A 20,592-nucleotide genomic window follows, 5' to 3' on the forward strand; every position below is an offset into this window, starting at 1 on the left:
CCGGAGGAGCGCTCCTGGGAACCGGCCCGTTCATTCCTGGACCCGACCTTGTTGGAGGACTTCTGGTCCCATCGCCCGGGGACTTCTGGTGCCGTCCCTCGCGCGGGGGGGGGGGGGGGGGGGGGGGTCCTGTCACGAACTCTTCCTCCTCCTGACCTCCTCTGTGGGCCGGGTTGGCGCGGCACTCCATTTCCCAGCATTCCCGTCACCGACGCTCTCGGTGACGTCACCACACGGAATCTATATAAGGAACTGTTACCGCTGAGCTGTCATTCAGTCATCGTCTCATGACAAGCCAAACCAACCCGATCGAGATTAAGTCCCATATCCATCCAGGAAAGATAACTTTCCACGCTGTCTCCACTCCATCCCGACAGCTTCCAACACAAAGGAATCGCAGTTCAGCCTCGACTCCCTGCGAGTGCTGTACCGCCGTTCCTAAGAGCAAGCTGTGTGTCCTGTTAAGACCAAACGCCAGTCACTCCGCGTCTGGGTCACACAGCCATGCTACATTTACCTCCGCTACGCTTCAGCTCAGCCCATCCACCCTGACATTATTATACCTTTTGTTTTACTACAGCATCGGTAAGCTTCCTGTGCACAGATTATTAAGGATGCTTGTTTCAGCTGTGAGATTAGACGATAGGATCAATGAGAAAATAAGTTGTCACACACTCCATGGAAACTTTCAGATAATCAACAAATAGTGGCTTTTAAATGGTTTTGTTACTTTTTGCAAGTTTAGAAAAGAAGCAGATGAGACAGCATGTCTGATAATTGTACACTGAATAACTAATACTCCTGGAGAGGGTATGAATTACACAGAGGCTTCTGGGGAGCCCAGTTATTGGGGGGGTCATTTTGCCTTGGCCCCCAAAATACCTTGAAACGGTCCTGGGTATGTGACTGAGTTTATCTGGAAAGCTGTCATAAGCAAGACCCTGGACAAAATAAAAACCTATTATCTGGGGTTAGCTGAGGCTTCGGTAAGATTTAAAACAGCTGACCGTTGAAAGTGAAAAACAGAAAGTGGTAAGCGATGTCTTGGTTTAGAACATGAAAGCTGATCCTGACTCCTGAGCAGAAGCAGCGAAACGGAGGAAGGGCTCTCAGGAAACAGATAAGGAAGATCAGCACTGGGGGGTGGATCACGAATTCCATTCTCTGAAAGCCAAGAGGTGGAAAATGCTCAGGTTATCAATCTTTACTCAACCTCTGTGTTGGGTACGGTTTAAACATTCAATTACCATGGTGAATCTTTAATGGACATCTAGTTTAGAAACTAGACAATCATCTGTCTCCTAGTAATTAAACATGCTGTCTGGTCAGTAACAATTACTTTTTAGTAAGTTTTACTTCATGAAATCATTCTTTGATTGATGAAAAATAAGATGAGAAGTGGTTTATGCTTTAACTCGAGAGAGAAGAGTTAAAAAAACTTCATTATGTAAGGTCGGAAATGCCCAGCTGTTTTTATGATGACGCACTAGGGTCATGAGGCCGTGCTCTGATTTCCCATAAACCCCAGTGTTTCTTTTTACTTTACACAGTTCTCAGTGAGCTCCCACTTCCTCACTCACACTCACACACACTCACTCACACACACACTCACACTCCTCCCACACAAAGACCCTCCTCCCACAGCTTTAGGACATTCTCAAACACAACCGTTTGGCTTTCATTATGTTCCTGACTCAACTCCTCACTGAGATTTGAATTCCCAGACAACCTTTTTTCATTGGAAACAATCAAAAATGTTTTCCTGCATCTTACTTTTTGCTATTTACTTGATGAGTTCCCTACACGACCTTCGGGTATCTGGTTCAGGTGAGTTATTTTGTCCTTTTCTCGTCCCCCTGTCTTTACTGAAGAGGAGGGTAGGGAACAATTTTCATCCCAAAAGTTATCTTCTTTTTTGTTTTCATTTAGCAACTCTAACAGCTTTCAGGTGTCTCAGATGTTCAATCTTACAGAGGAATTTTCTCACAGCTTCATGTTTTAGTGGCCTATTTCTGTTTTTGCTATTATCTAAGAGCTGTTTCAATCTCAGGAGCTCAGTTCCAAATAAAACCAACTGCAGCTGCTTGAATTCATGAGTAAATATTTGGAGGAAAATACAGGAATATCAAAAATGACTATACATTTTCACTGATCACCACTGACAGTTTGATAAATCTTTTGAATAGCTGTTAAGATCAACAGCTGTGAGCATAATTAATGGCTAATCTGGTCTGTGGTCTGTTTACACCTACAGATGTGGACATGATTGTTGGTACCCTTTGGTCAGTGAAGGAAAAGCCAAACTGACTAAATAAATATATTACAAAGCAAGAGTTTGGTCTAGTTCACAAGGCTAACCCACAATGGTCACAGAAATAACAGGAATCTGACAAAAGTAATAATAATTAAAAATCCCAGTGATATTCAGACATTGCTCTTCAACCATGCTTCAACAGGATTATTTAAAAAATAAACTCACTGAACAGGCCTGGACAAAAATGATGGTACGTGTTCATAAGGCGTGTCCACTAATTAGCGTTACAGGTCTCTACAGTCTTGTAATCAGTCAGTGAGCCTATATAAGGATCCAGGTAGTCGGTGTATTTTTTATTATTATTATTTTTTTTGCTTGGCTGCAGATTTATCTTGAGGTGGACCCGGAGGCTAGGGCTCTCTGGCAGGCCTCTTGGGATGGGGGTCAAAAGGGTAGGGTGTATTATGGTTTGCTGCACTTGGTGGGGACTCGAGGGTCTGATTGTGTCTTGTGGAGGTGGGAATCATTCTGGCCAGGTTGTGGCTGGGGCAAAGTGGCATCTGGATGGGAGGTGTGGGTGTGGGGAATTGCAAATGGTGGGGCATTTGCTCCTGCTGCATGGTAGCGCAGTTGTTAGCACTGTTGCCTCGCAGCACGAAGGTTGCAGGTTCGAAACTCGGCTGTGGCCTTTCTGCGTGGAGTTGCGTGTTCTCCCCATGCATGCGTGGGTTTCCTCCGGGTTTCTCTGGTTTCCCCCACAGATCACAACATGCCCTATAGGTTATAGATTGTAAGTCGCTTTGGATAAAAGCGTCTGCTAAATGAATAAACATGAACATAAGAGTTATGCAGAACAGAGGCAATAGTTCATTGGGGTTCTGGCGTAAGCCGGAGTGTCAGTGTTTCACTTAGGCACATAGTTGACTCCTGATTATGAGTACAGGGTGAGGGCGCTCGTGGGCATTCTGTGTGTGTTGGGAGTGTACAACAGGCTGTGAGCTCAAAATCTGATGTGGACTGCTTTGGCAGCAAAACGCCTCCAGGGCATCCAGGCTGCCTTCCCTTACTGAAGAAGAAGAAGAACTGTGTTGTTTGGTGACATGGTGTGTAACACACTCAACATGGACCAGAGGAAGCGAAGAAAAGAGTTGTCTCAGGAGATTAGAAAGAAAATTATAGACAAGCATGTTAAAGGTAAAGGCTATGAGACCATCTCCAAGCAGCTAGATGTTCCTGTGACTACCGTTGCACATATTATTCACATATATAAGATCCGTGGAACTGTAGCCAACCTCCATGGATATGGGTGCTGGAAGATAAGTGGTGACAAATCCTGCAGACAGATAATCTGAACGGTTACAAAAGAACCCAGAAAAACTTCTAAAGAGATCCAAGGTGAACTTCAAGCTAGAGGAACATCAGTGTCAGATCACACCATCTGTTCTTGTTTGAGCCAACGTGTACTACACGGAGGCGACCAAAGACACCATTGTTGAAAACAGACTGGAATCAAAGCCAGACTGGAGTATGCTCCATGTTGTCACAAAGCTTCAGAGTAGAATGCCCTATGGACAGATGAGACTACATTTTTCACCAAGACGAATCAGTTCTGTGTTCACAGATGGAAAAATGAAGCATGTGTCCCTACTGTGAAACACGGAGGAGGCTCTATTATGTTCTGGGGCTGCTTTGCTGCATCTGGCACAGAGTGTCTTGAATCTGTGAAGGGTACAATGAAATCTCAAAACTATCAAGGGATTCTAGAGAGAAAGCTTTGTCTCAGTCACAGGTCATGGGTGTCTCAACAGGACAATGACCCAAAACACACAGCTAAAAACACCCAAGAATGACTAAGACGAAAACACTTGACTGTTCTAAAGTTGCCTTATTCAATAATGAAACCAATTATTCCTGACCGCTGTGTCATATCCATGCACCGCGCAGCTTCAGGTTACAGCTGTGCCTTGTCAATATGTAGTCCCCAGTCTAAATCGGCTCCTGGAAATCCTTTGTGTTACAACTTACTTTTCATTTTTCAGTCAACATGATTATTAGGCTCACCAGGAATAATTGGTATTATTATTATTATTATTGAGTAATTTAAATCACCTTTGCAGTCAAAATGCTAGTTCCTGCTATGCACTTCCATTGTTTATGCAAAGCTAACGCAGACAGACTGCTGCCAGACCAGGAGAATTGTGCTGGGTTACAAAATACTTTTTTCCTCACTAATCTAACTTTGGGAAAATGGAAATAGACAATTCACTTAGGGGTGGAATAATCCTTTAAGGATGGTTAACAATAACAGTAACATTAATAAAGGGACACTTTGTTTTATTGATGCTTAATAATGCACTAATTGACAACAATAAAGGTATCCTTATTGTAAAGTGTTACCAATGACTCCACAGAAATACTAACAGTTTAAAGTTTGGTTTTAGGATAGAATTCAACTTTATTGTCATTGCACATGTACAGGTACAGAGCAATGAAATGCAGTTTGCATCCATCCAGAAGTGCTTTAGCCGTGATATAGATGTATTACAATATATATTAGCAATAATATAGATGTGTAAGTATATTACAGAAATGGATCTATTATGTATGTTATAATGTACACGGTATGAAGTATGTTATGAATATTCTATGACTATAAGTATGTACAGGCTGTAGTTAATACAAGCAGTCCATGAGTTTAACGTGGGTCATATGTCAGGAGGCAGAGTTCAGGAGTCTGACAGCTGTTGGGAAGAAACTGTTTTACGATATTGATGTTCCACTTGTCTTTTTGTGAAAACGACTGATTTCTTACAACACCAAAAACGGTGGGTTACAACAGAATTTGTGTCTGTGCTTTCATGCAGATTCACACTGTTCAGTAAAACCTGTGCTGACTCCATCCAGACTGGTGTTGAGGTATGGTGATTCAGCCAATGTCACGTGTGAAGTTTGTGGACACCAAGGCACGCCAAAGTTTGAGAAATCCTTGGGGAAAGTGATCGGCAACAACACCACAGCTGTATGGATAGTTGACAAAATGACTGAGTGGGACATTACCTCCATCTGCTATTATGAAGATAAAGAAGGAAAACTTCAGGCGACCATCCTGCCTGTTGTTGTCTACCGTAAGTCTGCTTGATGTTTTTGGTAGGTTCTAGTTGTTTGTTTTTTATTTATTTTAATATTTTGTCTCCTCAGAGCTTCCAGAACACGTGTCCATCAGCTTTGTGGAGTACAATAACACATTAGAGAGCGGCAAGCACACCCTGCTGTGTTCTGTATCAGACACAGCTCCTGCTGCAGATCTCGTTGTGACCTTCTACAGAGGAAGCATCCCACTGGATCAGCAGAACTCCACCAGAACCACAAAGGAACCAGAGAGTCAGAGCTTCACTCTGAGCTACAACATCACTAAAGAAGACAATGGAGCTCCGTTCTGGTGTCAAGCCAAACTGGAACTGGGACATGAAGGACTGCAGCACCTTCCAGTGGTGAGATCAGGAAACATCAACCCCATAGTCCACTGTAAGTTTCTAGTTGAAAAAAAAAAACCTGTCCAGGGATATGAAACGGTGCTAATTTAAAACATAAATCTGAGCTACAGCCAGTCATTTTCAGGGTAAATTAAACACAGCACAGTCTTATTTGTGTTCTGCTATTTGATCTGCCCACAAGCTGGATCTTTGCAGATATGGAGGTCTGTACATTTGTAGTGTAGCTGTTTTTAGCGTTGGACCTCCTGCTTTGATGGAGGTAAGATTTGATCAGTAATGATCAGATAACTTTCTGGACCATTTAAGGGCAAACCTAGATAATTGTCTCAAATCTGCAGTTCTCCAGTGTTTTATAGCATATTTAATCCCGTAAACGTTGCCCCACAGCTATTCTGTTTTGGTCATACTGTCACCCAAAAACAGAGATTTACATAGGAAATACTTTTACCCAAAGGGAAGCACAATTTTAAATACTTAATGCAAAATCCTCTGGAAGCATTTCTGCTCACCCCTGAAAGTAACAAGAACAAAGCTGCGGATGTTCTTATGGGTTAGGGTTAAACTGAAAATTGACCAAAATGCAGAGATACAGTAAAATACTTTTATAATAAAGAATGTGAAATAGAAAGGAACACATGGGTAGCAGAGGGGAGAAACAGGATGTGACAAACGAGTATTTATGCAAGGAGAAATGATTACTGGATGGCAAACGGAGGCAAACTAAGAGTTGAGTTAAAGTTCCGAAGTTATCGTCACACTAGTGAAATTCATTTTTGCATTTGACCCATCTCCATGGAGGGGAGTGGTGAGCTGCAGCTGTAGCTGCACTCGAGAACTATTTGGTGGATTATTCCCAATCCAACCCATTAAAACTGAGTTTCAAGCAGGGAGGCAGGGTCGCCCGGTCCCAGGGCAGACACTCTACCACTAGACCACCGAGCTGGTACATTGAGGGGGAAACAATGACAGATAGCAAACAAACAAAGACATTCATCAATAAAATCATTATACCAGTTACAAAGTTGTCTGGTAGATGGTGAATTAGAAAGCAGTCATGTTGGTCTCTTACATTAAAACCAAATAAAAGGTTCTGAGTTAAAATAAACATAAATTCACTATAAAGATACTTCCTGACAATTATTTTCCAAAAGTTAAAGTGAGTTAGTTTAGGTGTGGCATTTTTTCCTTTCATTATATTTTTTGCAGAGCTAATCTTTATGATTCGAACCCTGAGGACAGGCACTTATCAGTGTCAGTGCACTGAGTTCGTAAGAAAGATGAAGTGAATCATCTAATGAAAAACGTCATGGAGACTCGAAAGAGGAAGAGATGCGTGGAACAGTTACTTCTTACAATTTGCTCTATTTTCTCTAATACACAAACCTTTTTTTCCTAATCTTTATTTATATTACATTTAATTTCCTTCTTTTTTTCCTTCTAAATCCACACAGACAAACCTGAGCTTTTGGTGCCAGCGAATCCAGATCCAATCAAAATCACAGAAGGAAAATCTCTCCACCTGAACTGCTCAGCTGATGGAAACCCCGCCCCCTTGTACACCTGGGAGAAACCGATCGACGGATCCAACTCTTTCGCCAGTGTTTTAACAGTTGATCCCGTCGGTTTTGAACACGTGGGTCAGTATGTCTGCACTGTCAGTAACAGCGTGGGCTCAGTGAAAGTGAAATTCAACGTGGACGTCCAAGGTGAGTTTGATTGTATGTCACTGAGAAGATTAGCTTTTCAAAATAAAACATGAAGACTGCTTTGGTGTTTTACAGTTTTTTCCCCTCCTGTTTTGCAGTTGACCCCACGCCGTTCATCATAGCTGCAGCAGTATTTTTTGTTGTTCTGATGATCGTTGGAGGTATGATGCTATACCACTTCTGCTACAAACCAAACCGAATGGGAACGTACAGCCTGTGGAATGTTTTAAATTTGCACAAGCAGCACACTGCTGTTCCTGCCAAAGGCTAGTTCATGTCGCTGTAGCTGGACTTTTGACTTGAGCCGAGTCATAAAAGACCTTAAAGATGCCTTCTGTTAGCTTGTTCTCTCCCATCATGACCGGTTCTCACTAACACTGACACTAAAGGACATCAAATACCCTATAATATTTAGGTAAATTTATCCCTTTACAGGTGACCAGGACACTGTGATCAATTTTTGGCAAGGGAAATGATCATTTGTTGCCATTTTTGAAGTGTTTATGAATGTGGAAGAGACCCAGCATCCTGTGATGGCACTAATAACATCAAGAGATAATAAATAAAGTAATATTTAAGTAAATTTAACTCTTTACAGGTGACCAGGACACTGTAATCAATTTTTGGCAAGGGAAATTATCTCTTTTTTTTGCCATTTTTGGGGTGTTTATGATGATACAGTAGGCAGTATGAGTACAGTAACATCAACAGATAATACATAAAACCCTTATTTGGTCAATTTTAACCTCCATGAAAATCTGAGCGATTCAATCACTTTTTGGCAAGTATAATGCCATTTTAGTTGTCTACAATTAAATCATCAATAAAGAATTTAAAGATATTTTGAGCCGTTTCTTATAGGTAAACAGGAGGGTATAGTCTCTATTTGGCAAGTGACAATCTTAATTTTATGTGCTGAAGTGCTTTTATCTTGTTACTTTTAAATAGAGCAAAGTCATGTATAGATAGTAACCTACACAGTGTCATTAAAGCCAAAGCTTGATCAGTTTAAATACTATTTTTCAAGTAAAAATGTACCCCAAACTAACTGTGGCTCCATGTGAAGTGCACTAAAGAAAGGAAGGGGGAGGGGAATCAAATCGCTGGAGAATTGTTTATTTTTATTTATACAACGTTTACATTCAATACAGGGTGCCATTTTACATTGTTTATTTATTTTTTAGTATCAAGGCTGTAACATAAAGAAAGCCAGTTCTTACTACAAACCATCTTTCAATCGCAAATATTGCAAAAAGGATTAATATATCCTCATTGTGAACGTTAAAGACAAATAGCAACACTTAAAACAACTTTCGAACTGAAAAAGCTAATATCCGCGATAAACACCGGAAGAGGGTATCTCTGCTTTCTGAATGTCCATATTGCTAGATATGCTGAGTGTTAGGGCGAAATCCCGGGGAATTTCGTCTAGAAATGCAATTTGTGCGCGATCCCGCCGTGGCTAATCATTTTTTGGCAGCGAGTCGATTTATGGCACAACCTGTTGGAATTAAGTCCAAAATGTATTTTCACGACACCAGCTGGTCAAAGATTTTAATCAATGTGTATGGTTTTAACTGTCAGAGGGAGAACAAACTATATTTTGATAGGCTGGAGGAGCGCTGGTTATCTAAATATCCCAATTCATTTATAATTCTTGGTGGAGACTGAAATAAATAAACTTTTACACCATGTTTATTTTTTGTTTTTGCTTCACCAGTAAAATGTGTCAAATTTAAACTACGTCAGTGTTTTTTATAACAAAATTAAAATGGTCCTCAATTTTGAGGTTAAGCTTTTGTAGGTTGTGACTAAAAGAAGTACTCAGAATGGGAGTACCTTACTACACTTTTCTTATTGGACTTAGAGAGGTCATGTCAAATTTAACTGATGTATTTACTTGTGAAATAGCTAACCTTCATTGTTGAGTTTACTTTTTAATTAGTGTGTGGACTTACTGCACATTCGCTGTTTTCTTATGAATAAATTAACAAAGTAAAAGAAGAATAAATTTGCACGTAGAATATGGATCTTTTAATGATTTCCGAGCTTTTAAATATAATTTTAATTTAAATATCTTAAATGCAGTTTAAATCTTTGACCAGCTGGTGTCGGGAAAATACATTTTGGACTTAATTCCTACCGGAAAAGAAGAAAGGTGACGTCATTGTTTACGGTAGATGTGTGTTGCTGTCTATTTATGTCGATGGTTGCTTTCTAGCAGCTAATTCCTAAGGTCTTCTGCATCTTTTTACTTTGGGTTTTGCTCTAGGCGGCTTTGCATGTGTGTTGGCTGATGCTGTTGCTATCGGAGGATCTCGCGCGGCGGCGGTTGAGTGCTTTTGTTGTTAAAGTTAATGTGTTAGGAACGTAAAGCCAGCATGCTAACTGTTACTTTAAGTCAGCATCAGCAAAAAGAAAACAAACATCAGCTGCTTCTATTGATTTAGACATGTTTTCTACTTTTGCGTTGCGTGTCTCTAATATGTTGTAGCGTTTTGCTGTGAAGCTGTCCTCCATCAGAGACTGCTGGTCCACCTGCCTGACGTTCAGGAGACTGTGATGGCGTAGAGACCGTCTCCTTCCAGGAGGGGAGGTCTCCTTTCAACATGGCTTCTGAACTCCATGAAACCATATTTAGGGCCAAGCAGGAGCGCCACAAAACCCTTTTTCTGAACTACAAAAACCTGAACATGTTTCCGGTGGAGCTGCTGAAGGATGAAGGGCTGCGGTTTCTGGAGAGGTTGTACATGAAGAGAAACTCCCTCACCACACTGGTACCTACTCAGATGACTGGTTTTACTGTGTTCTAAAACCTTTTATGAATAAGTGCTTCATAGATACTGTGATGTTTCAGATTATTGATGTTTGGTTTTGTCTTTTCAGCCTGACAATCTTGCTCTGAAGCTCCCAAAGCTAATTGAACTGTGAGCACTTCCCCAGCAGGACCGAGCGCAATTTGTGGCAGCGGCAGCGCTTGTGGCACTTGCAGTGGCAGCTCTGATACTTCCGGGTGGTGCCACGGCTTTTAGTGGCACCCGCGGCTTTTAGTGGCACTAGCCACGCCCCCTACCACTGCTGCCATTACACTTCCGGGTGGTGCCACGACTTTTAGGAGTAAGGTCTAGCTGCGGACATTGCCCAGGAAAAACGTTTTTCCTGGGCAATGTCCGCAGCTAGGTATTATTGGATTATTGACTTTTAGTGGCACTAGCCACGACCCCCTACCACTGCTGCTCTTGACTTTTAGTGGCACTAGCCACGCCCCCTACCACGGCTTTTAGTGGCACTAGCCACGCCCCCTACCACTGCTGCCATTACACTTCCGACTTTTAGTGGCACTAGCCACGCCCCCTACCACGACTTTTAGTGGCACTAGCCACGCCTCCTACCACTGCTGCCACGGTACCTGCGGCTGTAGTAGTGACCTCAGTAATTGCAGCACTTATTGCATCATCGGCCTCATCATGCCAACGTTTTTATTTTTTACTTTATTAACAAAATCAAAACAAACAAGGCTGTCACCGAAAATATTTGAAATATTTCAAGCGGTTTACAAATGCGTTTCCCAGTCACTTCATGCATATACAGTGTAATGCAATCAGAAGCGTTAATGCATTTATTTTTTCCATCATTTTTGTTGCTCCCCCAGACGAATCCGTGACAGATCTAGTGGAAGATCCACAGACACTTCCGGGTGGAAGACCGGCGGTGGGTCACCGGCCTCCGGTACAGAGTCAGGAAAAGCAGGGGAGCGCCAGAGCCATATGGAGAGCGTCAGAGCAGTTCTCAATTTCTGAAATAATTTATGACAACTGCTACCAATGTGGATTGTGGAATAAAAAGAGATAAACTGTTAGTTTTCTCAATATTGTCATTGCAATCGGGGCAGATACCGCCATCTGCCGGCTTAAAATGGTTATTGCAGTACATTTTAAACTTTTTTTAAACTATTTCAATCTTCGTTTTCACATACATTCAGTTAACAATGTAACCTACATTCAACGTACTGAAGAATAAAGCAAATAAAAATGACCTCAGTTGAGGAAAATAAAAATTACATTTAGAATTTGCAACAATTACCACATGACACTACACCATAAAATAAATCATGATGCAAAATAATAATAAATTAAAAATGAAATATCATCAACAAACAAAAAATGTTCAGAGGTTAATATTTCAGCATTATATTTCAAACATGTATGATTAATTGGACTGTAATTTAAAGAACAAGAAACTCAGACATTGTTTCGTACTACTCATAAATCCATATGCACAATACAAAACTTTATTGTTGTGAAACCACAATATCTATTAACAATAAACTACATCCCCAAATCCGTTGTAGTGACAAAACAGCCTTTTCACTCCCAAGTTGTTTAAAATGTACTGCAATACCATTTTAAGCCGGCAGATGGCGGTATCTGTCCCGATTGCAATGACACTATTGAGAAAACTAACAGTTTATCTCTTTTTATTCCACAATCCACATTGGTAGCAGTTGTCATAAATTATTTCAGAAATTGAGAACTGCTCTGGCGCTCTCCATATGGCTCTGGTGCTCCCCTGCTTTTCCTGACTCTGTACCGGAGGCCGGTGACCCACCGCCGGTCTTCCACCCGGAAGTGTCTGTGGATCTTCCACTAGATCTGTCACGGATTCGTCTGGGGGAGCAACAAAAATGATGGAAAAAATAAATGCATTAACGCTTCTGATTGCATTACACTGTATATGCATGAAGTGACTGGGAAACGCATTTGTAAACCGCTTGAAATATTTCAAATATTTTCGGTGACAGCCTTGTTTGTTTTGATTTTGTTAATAAAGTAAAAAATAAAAACGTTGGCATGATGAGGCCGATGATGCAATAAGTGCTGCAATTACTGAGGTCACTACTACAGCCGCAGGTACCGTGGCAGCAGTGGTAGGAGGCGTGGCTAGTGCCACTAAAAGTCGTGGTAGGGGGCGTGGCTAGTGCCACTAAAAGTCGGAAGTGTAATGGCAGCAGTGGTAGGGGGCGTGGCTAGTGCCACTAAAAGCCGTGGTAGGGGGCGTGGCTAGTGCCACTAACAGGCAAGAGCAGCAGTGGTAGGGGCGTGGCTAGTGCCACTAAAAGTCGTGGCACCACCCGGAAGTGTAATGGCAGCAGTGGTAGGGGGCGTGGCTAGTGCCACTAAAAGCCGCGGGTGCCACTAAAAGCCGTGGCACCACCCGGAAGTATCAGAGCTGCCACTGCAAGTGCCACTCGTGCTGCCGCTGCCACAAATCGCTCCTGCTGTCTCTCCACTTCCCCCGTTTTTTTATAACTTTAATACAGTCTAAAAGCTGACAATAACCTGTTATTTATTTGTTTTGATTTTAGGTACCTGCACTCAAACAACATAGTCGTTATACCCAAAGGTAGGAACTCCATACAGCCATGCTAGAGCACCAGTGTCTGATCTGATTAGTTTGTTTAAAGCTGAAGTAGGTGCTTGATCTGATCTCCAGCTATTGGAAACTTGGCCAGACTTCAGTTGTTGGACCTGAGCAATAACGCCCTCCAGCTGCTCTGTCCAGAAGTTGGCCGTCTAAGGTCTACGCCACCTGAGACTGTCCAACAATCAACTTAAAAAACCTTCCTTCAGGTAAAATGAGACAAGTTTTAAAGCGTACTTTCCCTTGAAAGCATCAAATACTTGAGACACAGAACTAGAGAGATATAACCTCATCCTTTGATCTTCTATGTATGGAGCGAGTCCTATTTGCTCTGTGGGAATCACCTCAGCCAAAGCACAGTAATATAAACTTCTGATAGATCTTCACAAAGTCTAAATAGATTTTGATCAACACCACGTTCAAATATTACAGGAACGTTTTACCAGACAGAAGCAGCATTTACTCCAGACCTGTAGATATATTCAAGGCTGTATATATGCATCACAGTCTGTATTAAAGGTAGACCCATCGGGGTAGACCACCATATTGGTCGGCCGATATTTGTCGCTAGTTAAGCCGATTTCAAGTCAGGCACATCTTCGGGCAGCTCGGTGCTTTTGTAAAATTTAATTTAAATGTTTTTATTTATTTTTTTACTAAACATCTGCATAATAAATACACTAAATTAACTTTATTTAGGTGTCTAACTTTAACACTGAGCAGCGCATTTGACATTTTAGCATGAGTATTGGGAAATTTCTAGATATTGGCCCATAAAAATTGGCAGTACGTATCGGCCATCGACTGATCATGTCTTCCACATATCAGTATCGGCAATAGAAAAGCCAATATTGGTCAACCTCTAGTCTGGATGTTCCTAAAGGGGATAAATAAATATACAGGTCCTTCTCAAAAATTAGCATATTGTGATAAAGTTCATTATTTTCTGTAATGTACTGACAAACAATAGACTTTCATATATATTAGATTCATTACACACAACTGAAGTAGTTCAAGCCTTTTACTGTTTCTAATATTGATGATTTTGGCATACAGCTCATGAAAACCCAAAATTCCTATCCAAAAAAATTAGCATATCATAAAAAGGTTCTCTAAACGAGCTATTAACCTAATCATCTGATTCAGCTAATTAACTCTAAACACCTGCAAAAGATTCCTGAGGCTTTTAAAAATCCCAGCCTGGTTCATTACTCAAAACCGCAATCTTGGGTAAGATTGCCGACCTGGCTGCTGTCCAGAAGGTCATCATTGACACCCTCAAGCAAGAGGGTAAGACACAGAAAGAAATTCCTGAATGAATAGGCTGTTCCCAGAGTGTTGCATCAAGGCACCTCAGTGGGAAGTCTGTGGGAAGGAAAAAGTGTGGCAGAAAACGCTGCACAACGAGAAGAGGTGACCGGACCCTGAGGAAGATTGTGGAGAAGGACCGATTCCAGACCTTGGGGGACCTGCGGAAGCAGTGGACTAAGGCCTAGTCCACACGTAGCCGGTTTTTTTAAAAAACAAATTCAATTCAATTCAAGTTTATTTATACAGCGCCAAATCACGACAAGAGTCTTCTCAAGGCACTTCACATAAACATTCCAATTCAGGTCAGTTCATTAAGCCAATCAGAAATAATGTTTCCTATATAAGGAACCCAGCAAATTGCATCAAGTCACTGACTAGTGTCAGTGACTATACAGCAATCGTCATACTAAGCAAGCATAAAGCGACAGTGGAGAGGAAAACTCCCTTTTAACAGGAAGAAACCTCCAGAGAACCATGGCTCAGTATAAGCAGCCATCCTCCACGACTCACTGGGGATCGAGAAGACAGAACACACACACACACACACACACACACACACACACACACACACACACACACACACACACACACACACACACACACACACACACACACACACAAACACAAGTAATGTGTCTATAGTTATATTGTGATTTCTTAGTAAATATTCTATTTGGTGAAAGATAAACTTTATTGTATTTGTCCTAGTGGATCTATAATTAAACGGGTAAACTAGTAGTAGCACATTCAATGTCAAAGAGAGTAAAAAGTTATTATCAGGAGAGGGATAATGTTTTAGTGGTTAGCAGCAGTGTGCTAGACGATGGCCCCCTCCATGAGGCCACCACAGCTCAACAGAACATCATTGTAGCTTCTTCTGGGGAGAAAAACGGAGAGAAAATAAAGTTAACAGCTGAAATTGCAGAAAATAATACAGTTAAAGAGCAGATTGTAGAAGAAAGCAGTGGAGTGTGAAAAGTGGTCAGTGTATCCTCCAGCAGTCTAAGCCTATAGCAGCATAACTACAGAGATATCTCTGGATAATCTATCCTATTTAGATGGAGGCATGTTGGAGGCAGGGCAAGGGAGAGCCGTCTTTACCGACTGTACACTCCACCTCCCTCTCCTCCCCCACTGGTCCAGATCTGGGCTAACATCAGATTTTAACCATAGGCCCTATCAAATAAAAATGTTTCAAGCCTAGTCTTAAAAGTAGACAAAGTGTCTGCCTCACGGACTAAAGCTGGGAGCTGGTTCCACAGGAGAGGAGCCTGATAACTAAAATATCTGCCTCCCATCCTAATTTTAGATATTCTGGGAACCACCAGTAAACCTGCAGTCTGAGAGCGAAGTGCTTGGTTAGTAACGTATGGAACAATCAGATCACTGATGTATGATGGAGCTTGATTATTAAGAGTTTTATATGTGAGAAGAAGGATCTTAAAATCTATTCTGAATTTAACAGGTAGCCAATGTAGGTTAAGCTAAGACAGGAGAGATATGATCTCTCTTTTTAATTCTCATCGGAACTCGAGCTGCAGCATTTTGGACAAGCTGAAGACTTTTAACTACATTCTGCGGACTTCCTGAGAGTAATGAATTACAATAATCCAGTCTTGATGTAATAAATGCATGAACTAGTTTTTCAGCATCACTCCTGGAAAGGATGCTTCTAATCATAGCAATATTCCGAAGGTGGAAAAAGAAAATCCTACAAACCTGTTTAACCTGGGATTTGAATGACATGTCCTGGTCAAAGATAACACCAAGATTCCTTACTTTGTTCTCGGAGATTAATGTAATGCCATTCAGGTCAGGCGACTGGCTAAGCAATTTCCTTTTCTGGATCTCTGGTCCAAAGATCAGAACTTCCGTCTTGTCTTGATTTAAAAGCAAAAAGTTTAGAGTCATCCAGTTTTTTATGTCCTCAAGACAAGCCTGTAATCTACCCAACCGATTAGGTTCATCAGGGTTAATGGATAAATATAACTGAGTATCGTCAGCATAACAGTGGAAGTTAATCCCATGCTGTCTAATGATTTTACCAATTGGGAGCATATATATAGTAAAAAGAATTGGTCCAAGCACTGAACCCTGTGGTACTCCGCAAGTAACCCTGGAGTATGAAGAAGATTTGTCATGTACATTTACAAAATGAAATCTGTCAGACAGGTAGGATTTAAACCAGCCTAGCGCTGTTCCTTTGATCCCTACAACATGTTCAAGTCTTTCTAAAAGAACATTGTGATCAACTGTGTCAAAGGCAGCACTGAGATCTAACAAGACTAGAACAGACACAAGATTCTTATCTGAGGCCATGAGAGTATCATTTGTAACTCTCACTAACGCAGTTTCAGTGCTGTGATACTCTCTAAAACCAGACTGAAATTCCTCAAACAGAGCGAATACCCGCCCCTCCAAAAACTTGCATCCACACCACCTCGTTTTAAAAAAAAAAACTGTCCACACGTACCCGGATAAATACGTTGTTAAGGACATGCCAGACCTGTAGGTGGCAGTACTTCCCCCATCTTAACCTCGTCCTTCATCTGTGGTCTTCCGCAAGTAGCAGTAATTCCGCTTGCAAAAACAAACAAGCAAAAAGCGCTTGGGCAATTGATAAAGCGAGCGCAGCTCTGAGGGCATCCATGCTGTCGGCTAGTGTAAACACAGGTCGCACACGTGATGTCAGCATTTTTTTGTCGTGGAAAGTGACGTTGCGGACCTTAAAACTCCGGTTTTGTCTGTCCACACGCAGACACCCAAAACGGAGAAAACGCAGATCTTCACTTTGGCCAGAGTTTTTAAAAAGATCCGTTTTCGTGTGAAAAAACTCCGTTTTCGTGTGGATGACAGGCCAAAATGCAGAAAAATATCTACGTTTTGGCAAATCCCCGGCTACGTGTGGACAGGGCCTAAGTCTGGAGTAGAAACATCCAGAGCCACCGTGTACAGGCATGTGCAGGAAATGGGCTACAGGTGCCGCATTCCCCAGGTCAAGCCACTTTTGAACCAGAAACAGCGGCAGAAGCGCCTGACCTGGGCTACAGAGAAGCAGCACTGGACTGTTGCTCAGTGGTCCAAAGTACTTTTTTCGGATGAAAGCAAATTTTGCATGTCATTCAGAAATCAAGGTGCCAGAGTCTGGAGGAAGACTGGGCAGAGGGAAATAACAAAATGCCTGAAGTCCAGTGTCAAGTACCCACAGTCAGTGATGGTCTGGGGTGTCATGTCAGCTGCTGGTGTTGGTCCATTGTGTTTTATCAAGGGCAGGGTCACTGCAGCTAGCTATCAGGAGATTTTGGAGCACTTCATGCTTCCATCTGCTGAAAAGCTTTATGGAGATGAAGATTTCATTTCTCAGCAGGACCTGGCACCTGCTCACAGTGCCAACACCACTAGTAAATGGTTTACTGACCATGGTATTACTGTGCTCCATTGGCCTGCCAACTCTCCTGACCTGAACCCCGTAGAGAATCTGTGGGATATTGTGAAGAGAAAGTTGAGAGATGCAAGACCCAACACTCTGGATGAGCTTAAGCCGCTATCGAAGCATCCTGGGCCTCCATAACACCTCAGCAGTGCCACAGGCTGGTTGCCTCCATGCCACGCCGCATTGAAGCAGTCATTTCCGCAAAAGGATTCCCGACCAAGTATTGAGTGCATAACTGAACATAATTATTTCAAGGTTTTTTGTATTAAAAACACTTTTCTTTTATTGGTTGGATGAAATGTGCTAATTTTTTGAGATAGGAATTTTGGGTTTTCATGAGCTGTATGCCAAAATCATCAATATTAGAAACAATAAAAGGCTTGGACTACTTCAGTTGTGTGTAATGAATCTAATATATATGTGAAAGTCTAATGTTTGTCAGTACATTACAGAAAATAATGAATTCATCACAATATGCAAATTTTTTGAGAAGGACCCGTAGATAACCGGTTAATACTTGTTGCCCACAGCTCACATGTATTAAGCAGCTGCTGCCTGATGCTGTGGCCCTTGCTGTTGGTAAAAAGTAGAGGTTGACCAATATTGTTTTTTCTATTGCTGATATGATGCATGCAGATATGTAGAGGTCATGGTCAGCCAAAGGCCGATATCTAGACGTTTTCCACCATATCTGCATGTTAAAGTGTCACTAATAACATCAGTGGATGAAAACATTTCTGAAGCTGAATCTGTTTTTCAACAGTGCATTTAACCAACTGTTAGTGTTCAAATCAGACATCTAACTAAACGTAATCAAACAATTAAATATTCATAATGGTAAATAAAAGGAAATTGGGTTGAAAACGTTTTAGAGAATTTATTATGCAGATGTCTTAAATATACATTTAAATTGTGCAGCATCAACGGGCTGCCCGGGGATGTGCCTGATTTTAAATCAGCTTTACTATGGAGGTGTACCAGTCGATGCTGATATATAAAAAATTGTAAATATTGTCCCAATATATCAGATGACCAATATATTGGTCTACCCCTTATTATTAAGAAGCCTTGTTTTACTTTCTGCTTACTGACGTTTGTGACATAAACACTTTGTTTGCCACCAGGGGTCAGCAGAGGTAAACTATTTAAGTACAGAGTAACGTTCAGTCAGAAACAAACATTTGATCATCTCTTTGTACTGATTTCATTTTCTAACTTTAAGCTCAGATTTGTTCCATAAATGAAATATTTAGTGGAGTCTCATTTAATTCTAGTTGAAATGAGTTCTGCATTTACCTCATGAGGCTTGTTTCTCTCTCTCTTATGCTGACTCCTGCAGAGATCGGTGATCTTCAGGACCTGGAGACACTTGACGTATCCATGAACCAGCTGATGTCTCTACCAGGCAGCCTGCACCGCTGTGTCTCGCTGCAGAACCTGACAGTGGACCACAACCTGTTGAGCCATGTTCCTCGACAACTCTGCTGGCTACACTGCCTCAACCAGCTCTCCATGGCTGCCAACCGACTAACCTTCCTCCTACTTGGTGAGTTTTCCTTTATTTGTGGCTTTTTGTTGATTTGATATACAAATATTTGTGTTTTAGATCTCGGCAGATCCAGAGAGCTACAGTTTGTGTTTGTGGACAACAACACGGACCTAAAAGGTCTCCCGTCCTACATGTACAACAAGGTCATTGGCTGCAGCGGGTTACACACCTGACTCACTTCTCCTGACTTCTCATGCTGCTGTCACAAAGGTGTGTGTGTGTGTGTGTGTGTGTGTGTGTGTGTGTGTGTGTGTGTGTGTGTGTGTGTGTGTGTGTGTGTGTGTGTGTGTGTGTGTGTGTGTGTGTGTGTGTGTACAGGTGTGGTGTATCCTACCAAGGGCTGGGGGTGCTGCATGATGCTCTGATTGGGCTTCCAGCTGAGGTGAAGGTGATTGGATCAGAGAAGGATAACGTGGTTCCTCTGGAGGAGCTGGCCATGAGGACTCTGCACCACATCCACCAGCAGCACCCAGCAGGTGAGCACATTTACACCAGTTCTACATTAAATGACGACAGAGGTGTGTTTGTAGTTTCTTGTGAGAAAACCACATCTCCCTGTTTGCTGTTTGAATCCTGACCTGTTTTGTCTCCAGGCCTGAACCTGCTGCCCCCCATCAGCCTCCCAAAGGTCCTGCTGGACCTGCTGCAGTTCCCTCTGGGTCACTGTCACCGGTGCAGCCAGGCCATGTTCACCATCACACACCCGAAGTTTTTCCTACTCCGCGACACGGCCCTGGCAGGAGTGCACCGCAGGTCAGAATACGGATTTGTCCCTGTAGCAACAGACATGTTTGGTTCTGACATCGTTGTTCCTTCTGCAGAACCACAGTGAGTTTTGTGGCCTATTGCTGCTCCAGTCACTGCCACAGGACCTTTGACCTGCAGGGGTGATGGAACCCCCCCCCCCCCAAAAGTTCATCTTCAGTATTGAGGGGGACAGATAATGTCCTGTGGGCTGTCAGCTGGTGAAGCTAACCACACAGGAACTCTGCTACCTGCCATTGCAGATGCTGGACGATGGGACTGCTGCTCCTTGAGTTCATATTCCATCTCTCTGGACATAAAACACTTGTGGTCTAGCTGATCAGCTTGGGGTGTTTGGGTTCAGGATGATCACCATCAGTGTGAGACCTGAGGACCACTCACAAGAGAGAACTTTGACAAGCAAAGACTTTGATTCTTGGGAATTCATGGAGTCATTTTGTAATAATGCTAATTACTGAAGAATGTTTGAAGGTTTCTTATTTAAAAGTGTGTTAATTTTGTTATTTATAAATAATACAATTACTAGAAGCTAGTTGTCATTACTAGCCTTAATGTGCTCACTTAATGACACAGAGTGTCATTAAGTGAGCGACGATGTGTGTGTGTGTGTGTGTGTGTGTGTGTATTTATACACACACACACACATATATATATATATA

At 42.0% G+C, this 20,592-nt stretch overlaps 1 protein-coding gene and 1 pseudogene across 1 annotated transcript; both read left to right on the forward strand.

Annotated features, from left to right (window-relative positions):
- Nucleotides 1-1,600: 1,600 nt before the first annotated feature.
- On the forward strand, nucleotides 1,601-8,295 carry LOC107372856 (vascular cell adhesion protein 1). The gene is made up of 5 exons (XM_015941060.3): nucleotides 1,601-1,827; nucleotides 5,119-5,379; nucleotides 5,453-5,779; nucleotides 7,200-7,454; nucleotides 7,553-8,295. The coding sequence occupies exons 1-5, from the start codon at nucleotides 1,755-1,757 to the stop codon at nucleotides 7,723-7,725; spliced, it is 1,089 nt and encodes a 362-aa protein (XP_015796546.2). The 5' UTR covers nucleotides 1,601-1,754; the 3' UTR covers nucleotides 7,726-8,295.
- A 232-nt stretch (nucleotides 8,296-8,527) lies between these two features.
- LOC129152287 (leucine-rich repeat-containing protein 28-like) lies at nucleotides 8,528-20,465 on the forward strand (annotated as a pseudogene).
- Nucleotides 20,466-20,592: the final 127 nt, after the last annotated feature.

This window comes from Nothobranchius furzeri, chromosome 4 (genome assembly GCF_043380555.1).
Source record: "Nothobranchius furzeri strain GRZ-AD chromosome 4, NfurGRZ-RIMD1, whole genome shotgun sequence".
NCBI lineage: Eukaryota > Metazoa > Chordata > Actinopteri > Cyprinodontiformes > Nothobranchiidae > Nothobranchius > Nothobranchius furzeri.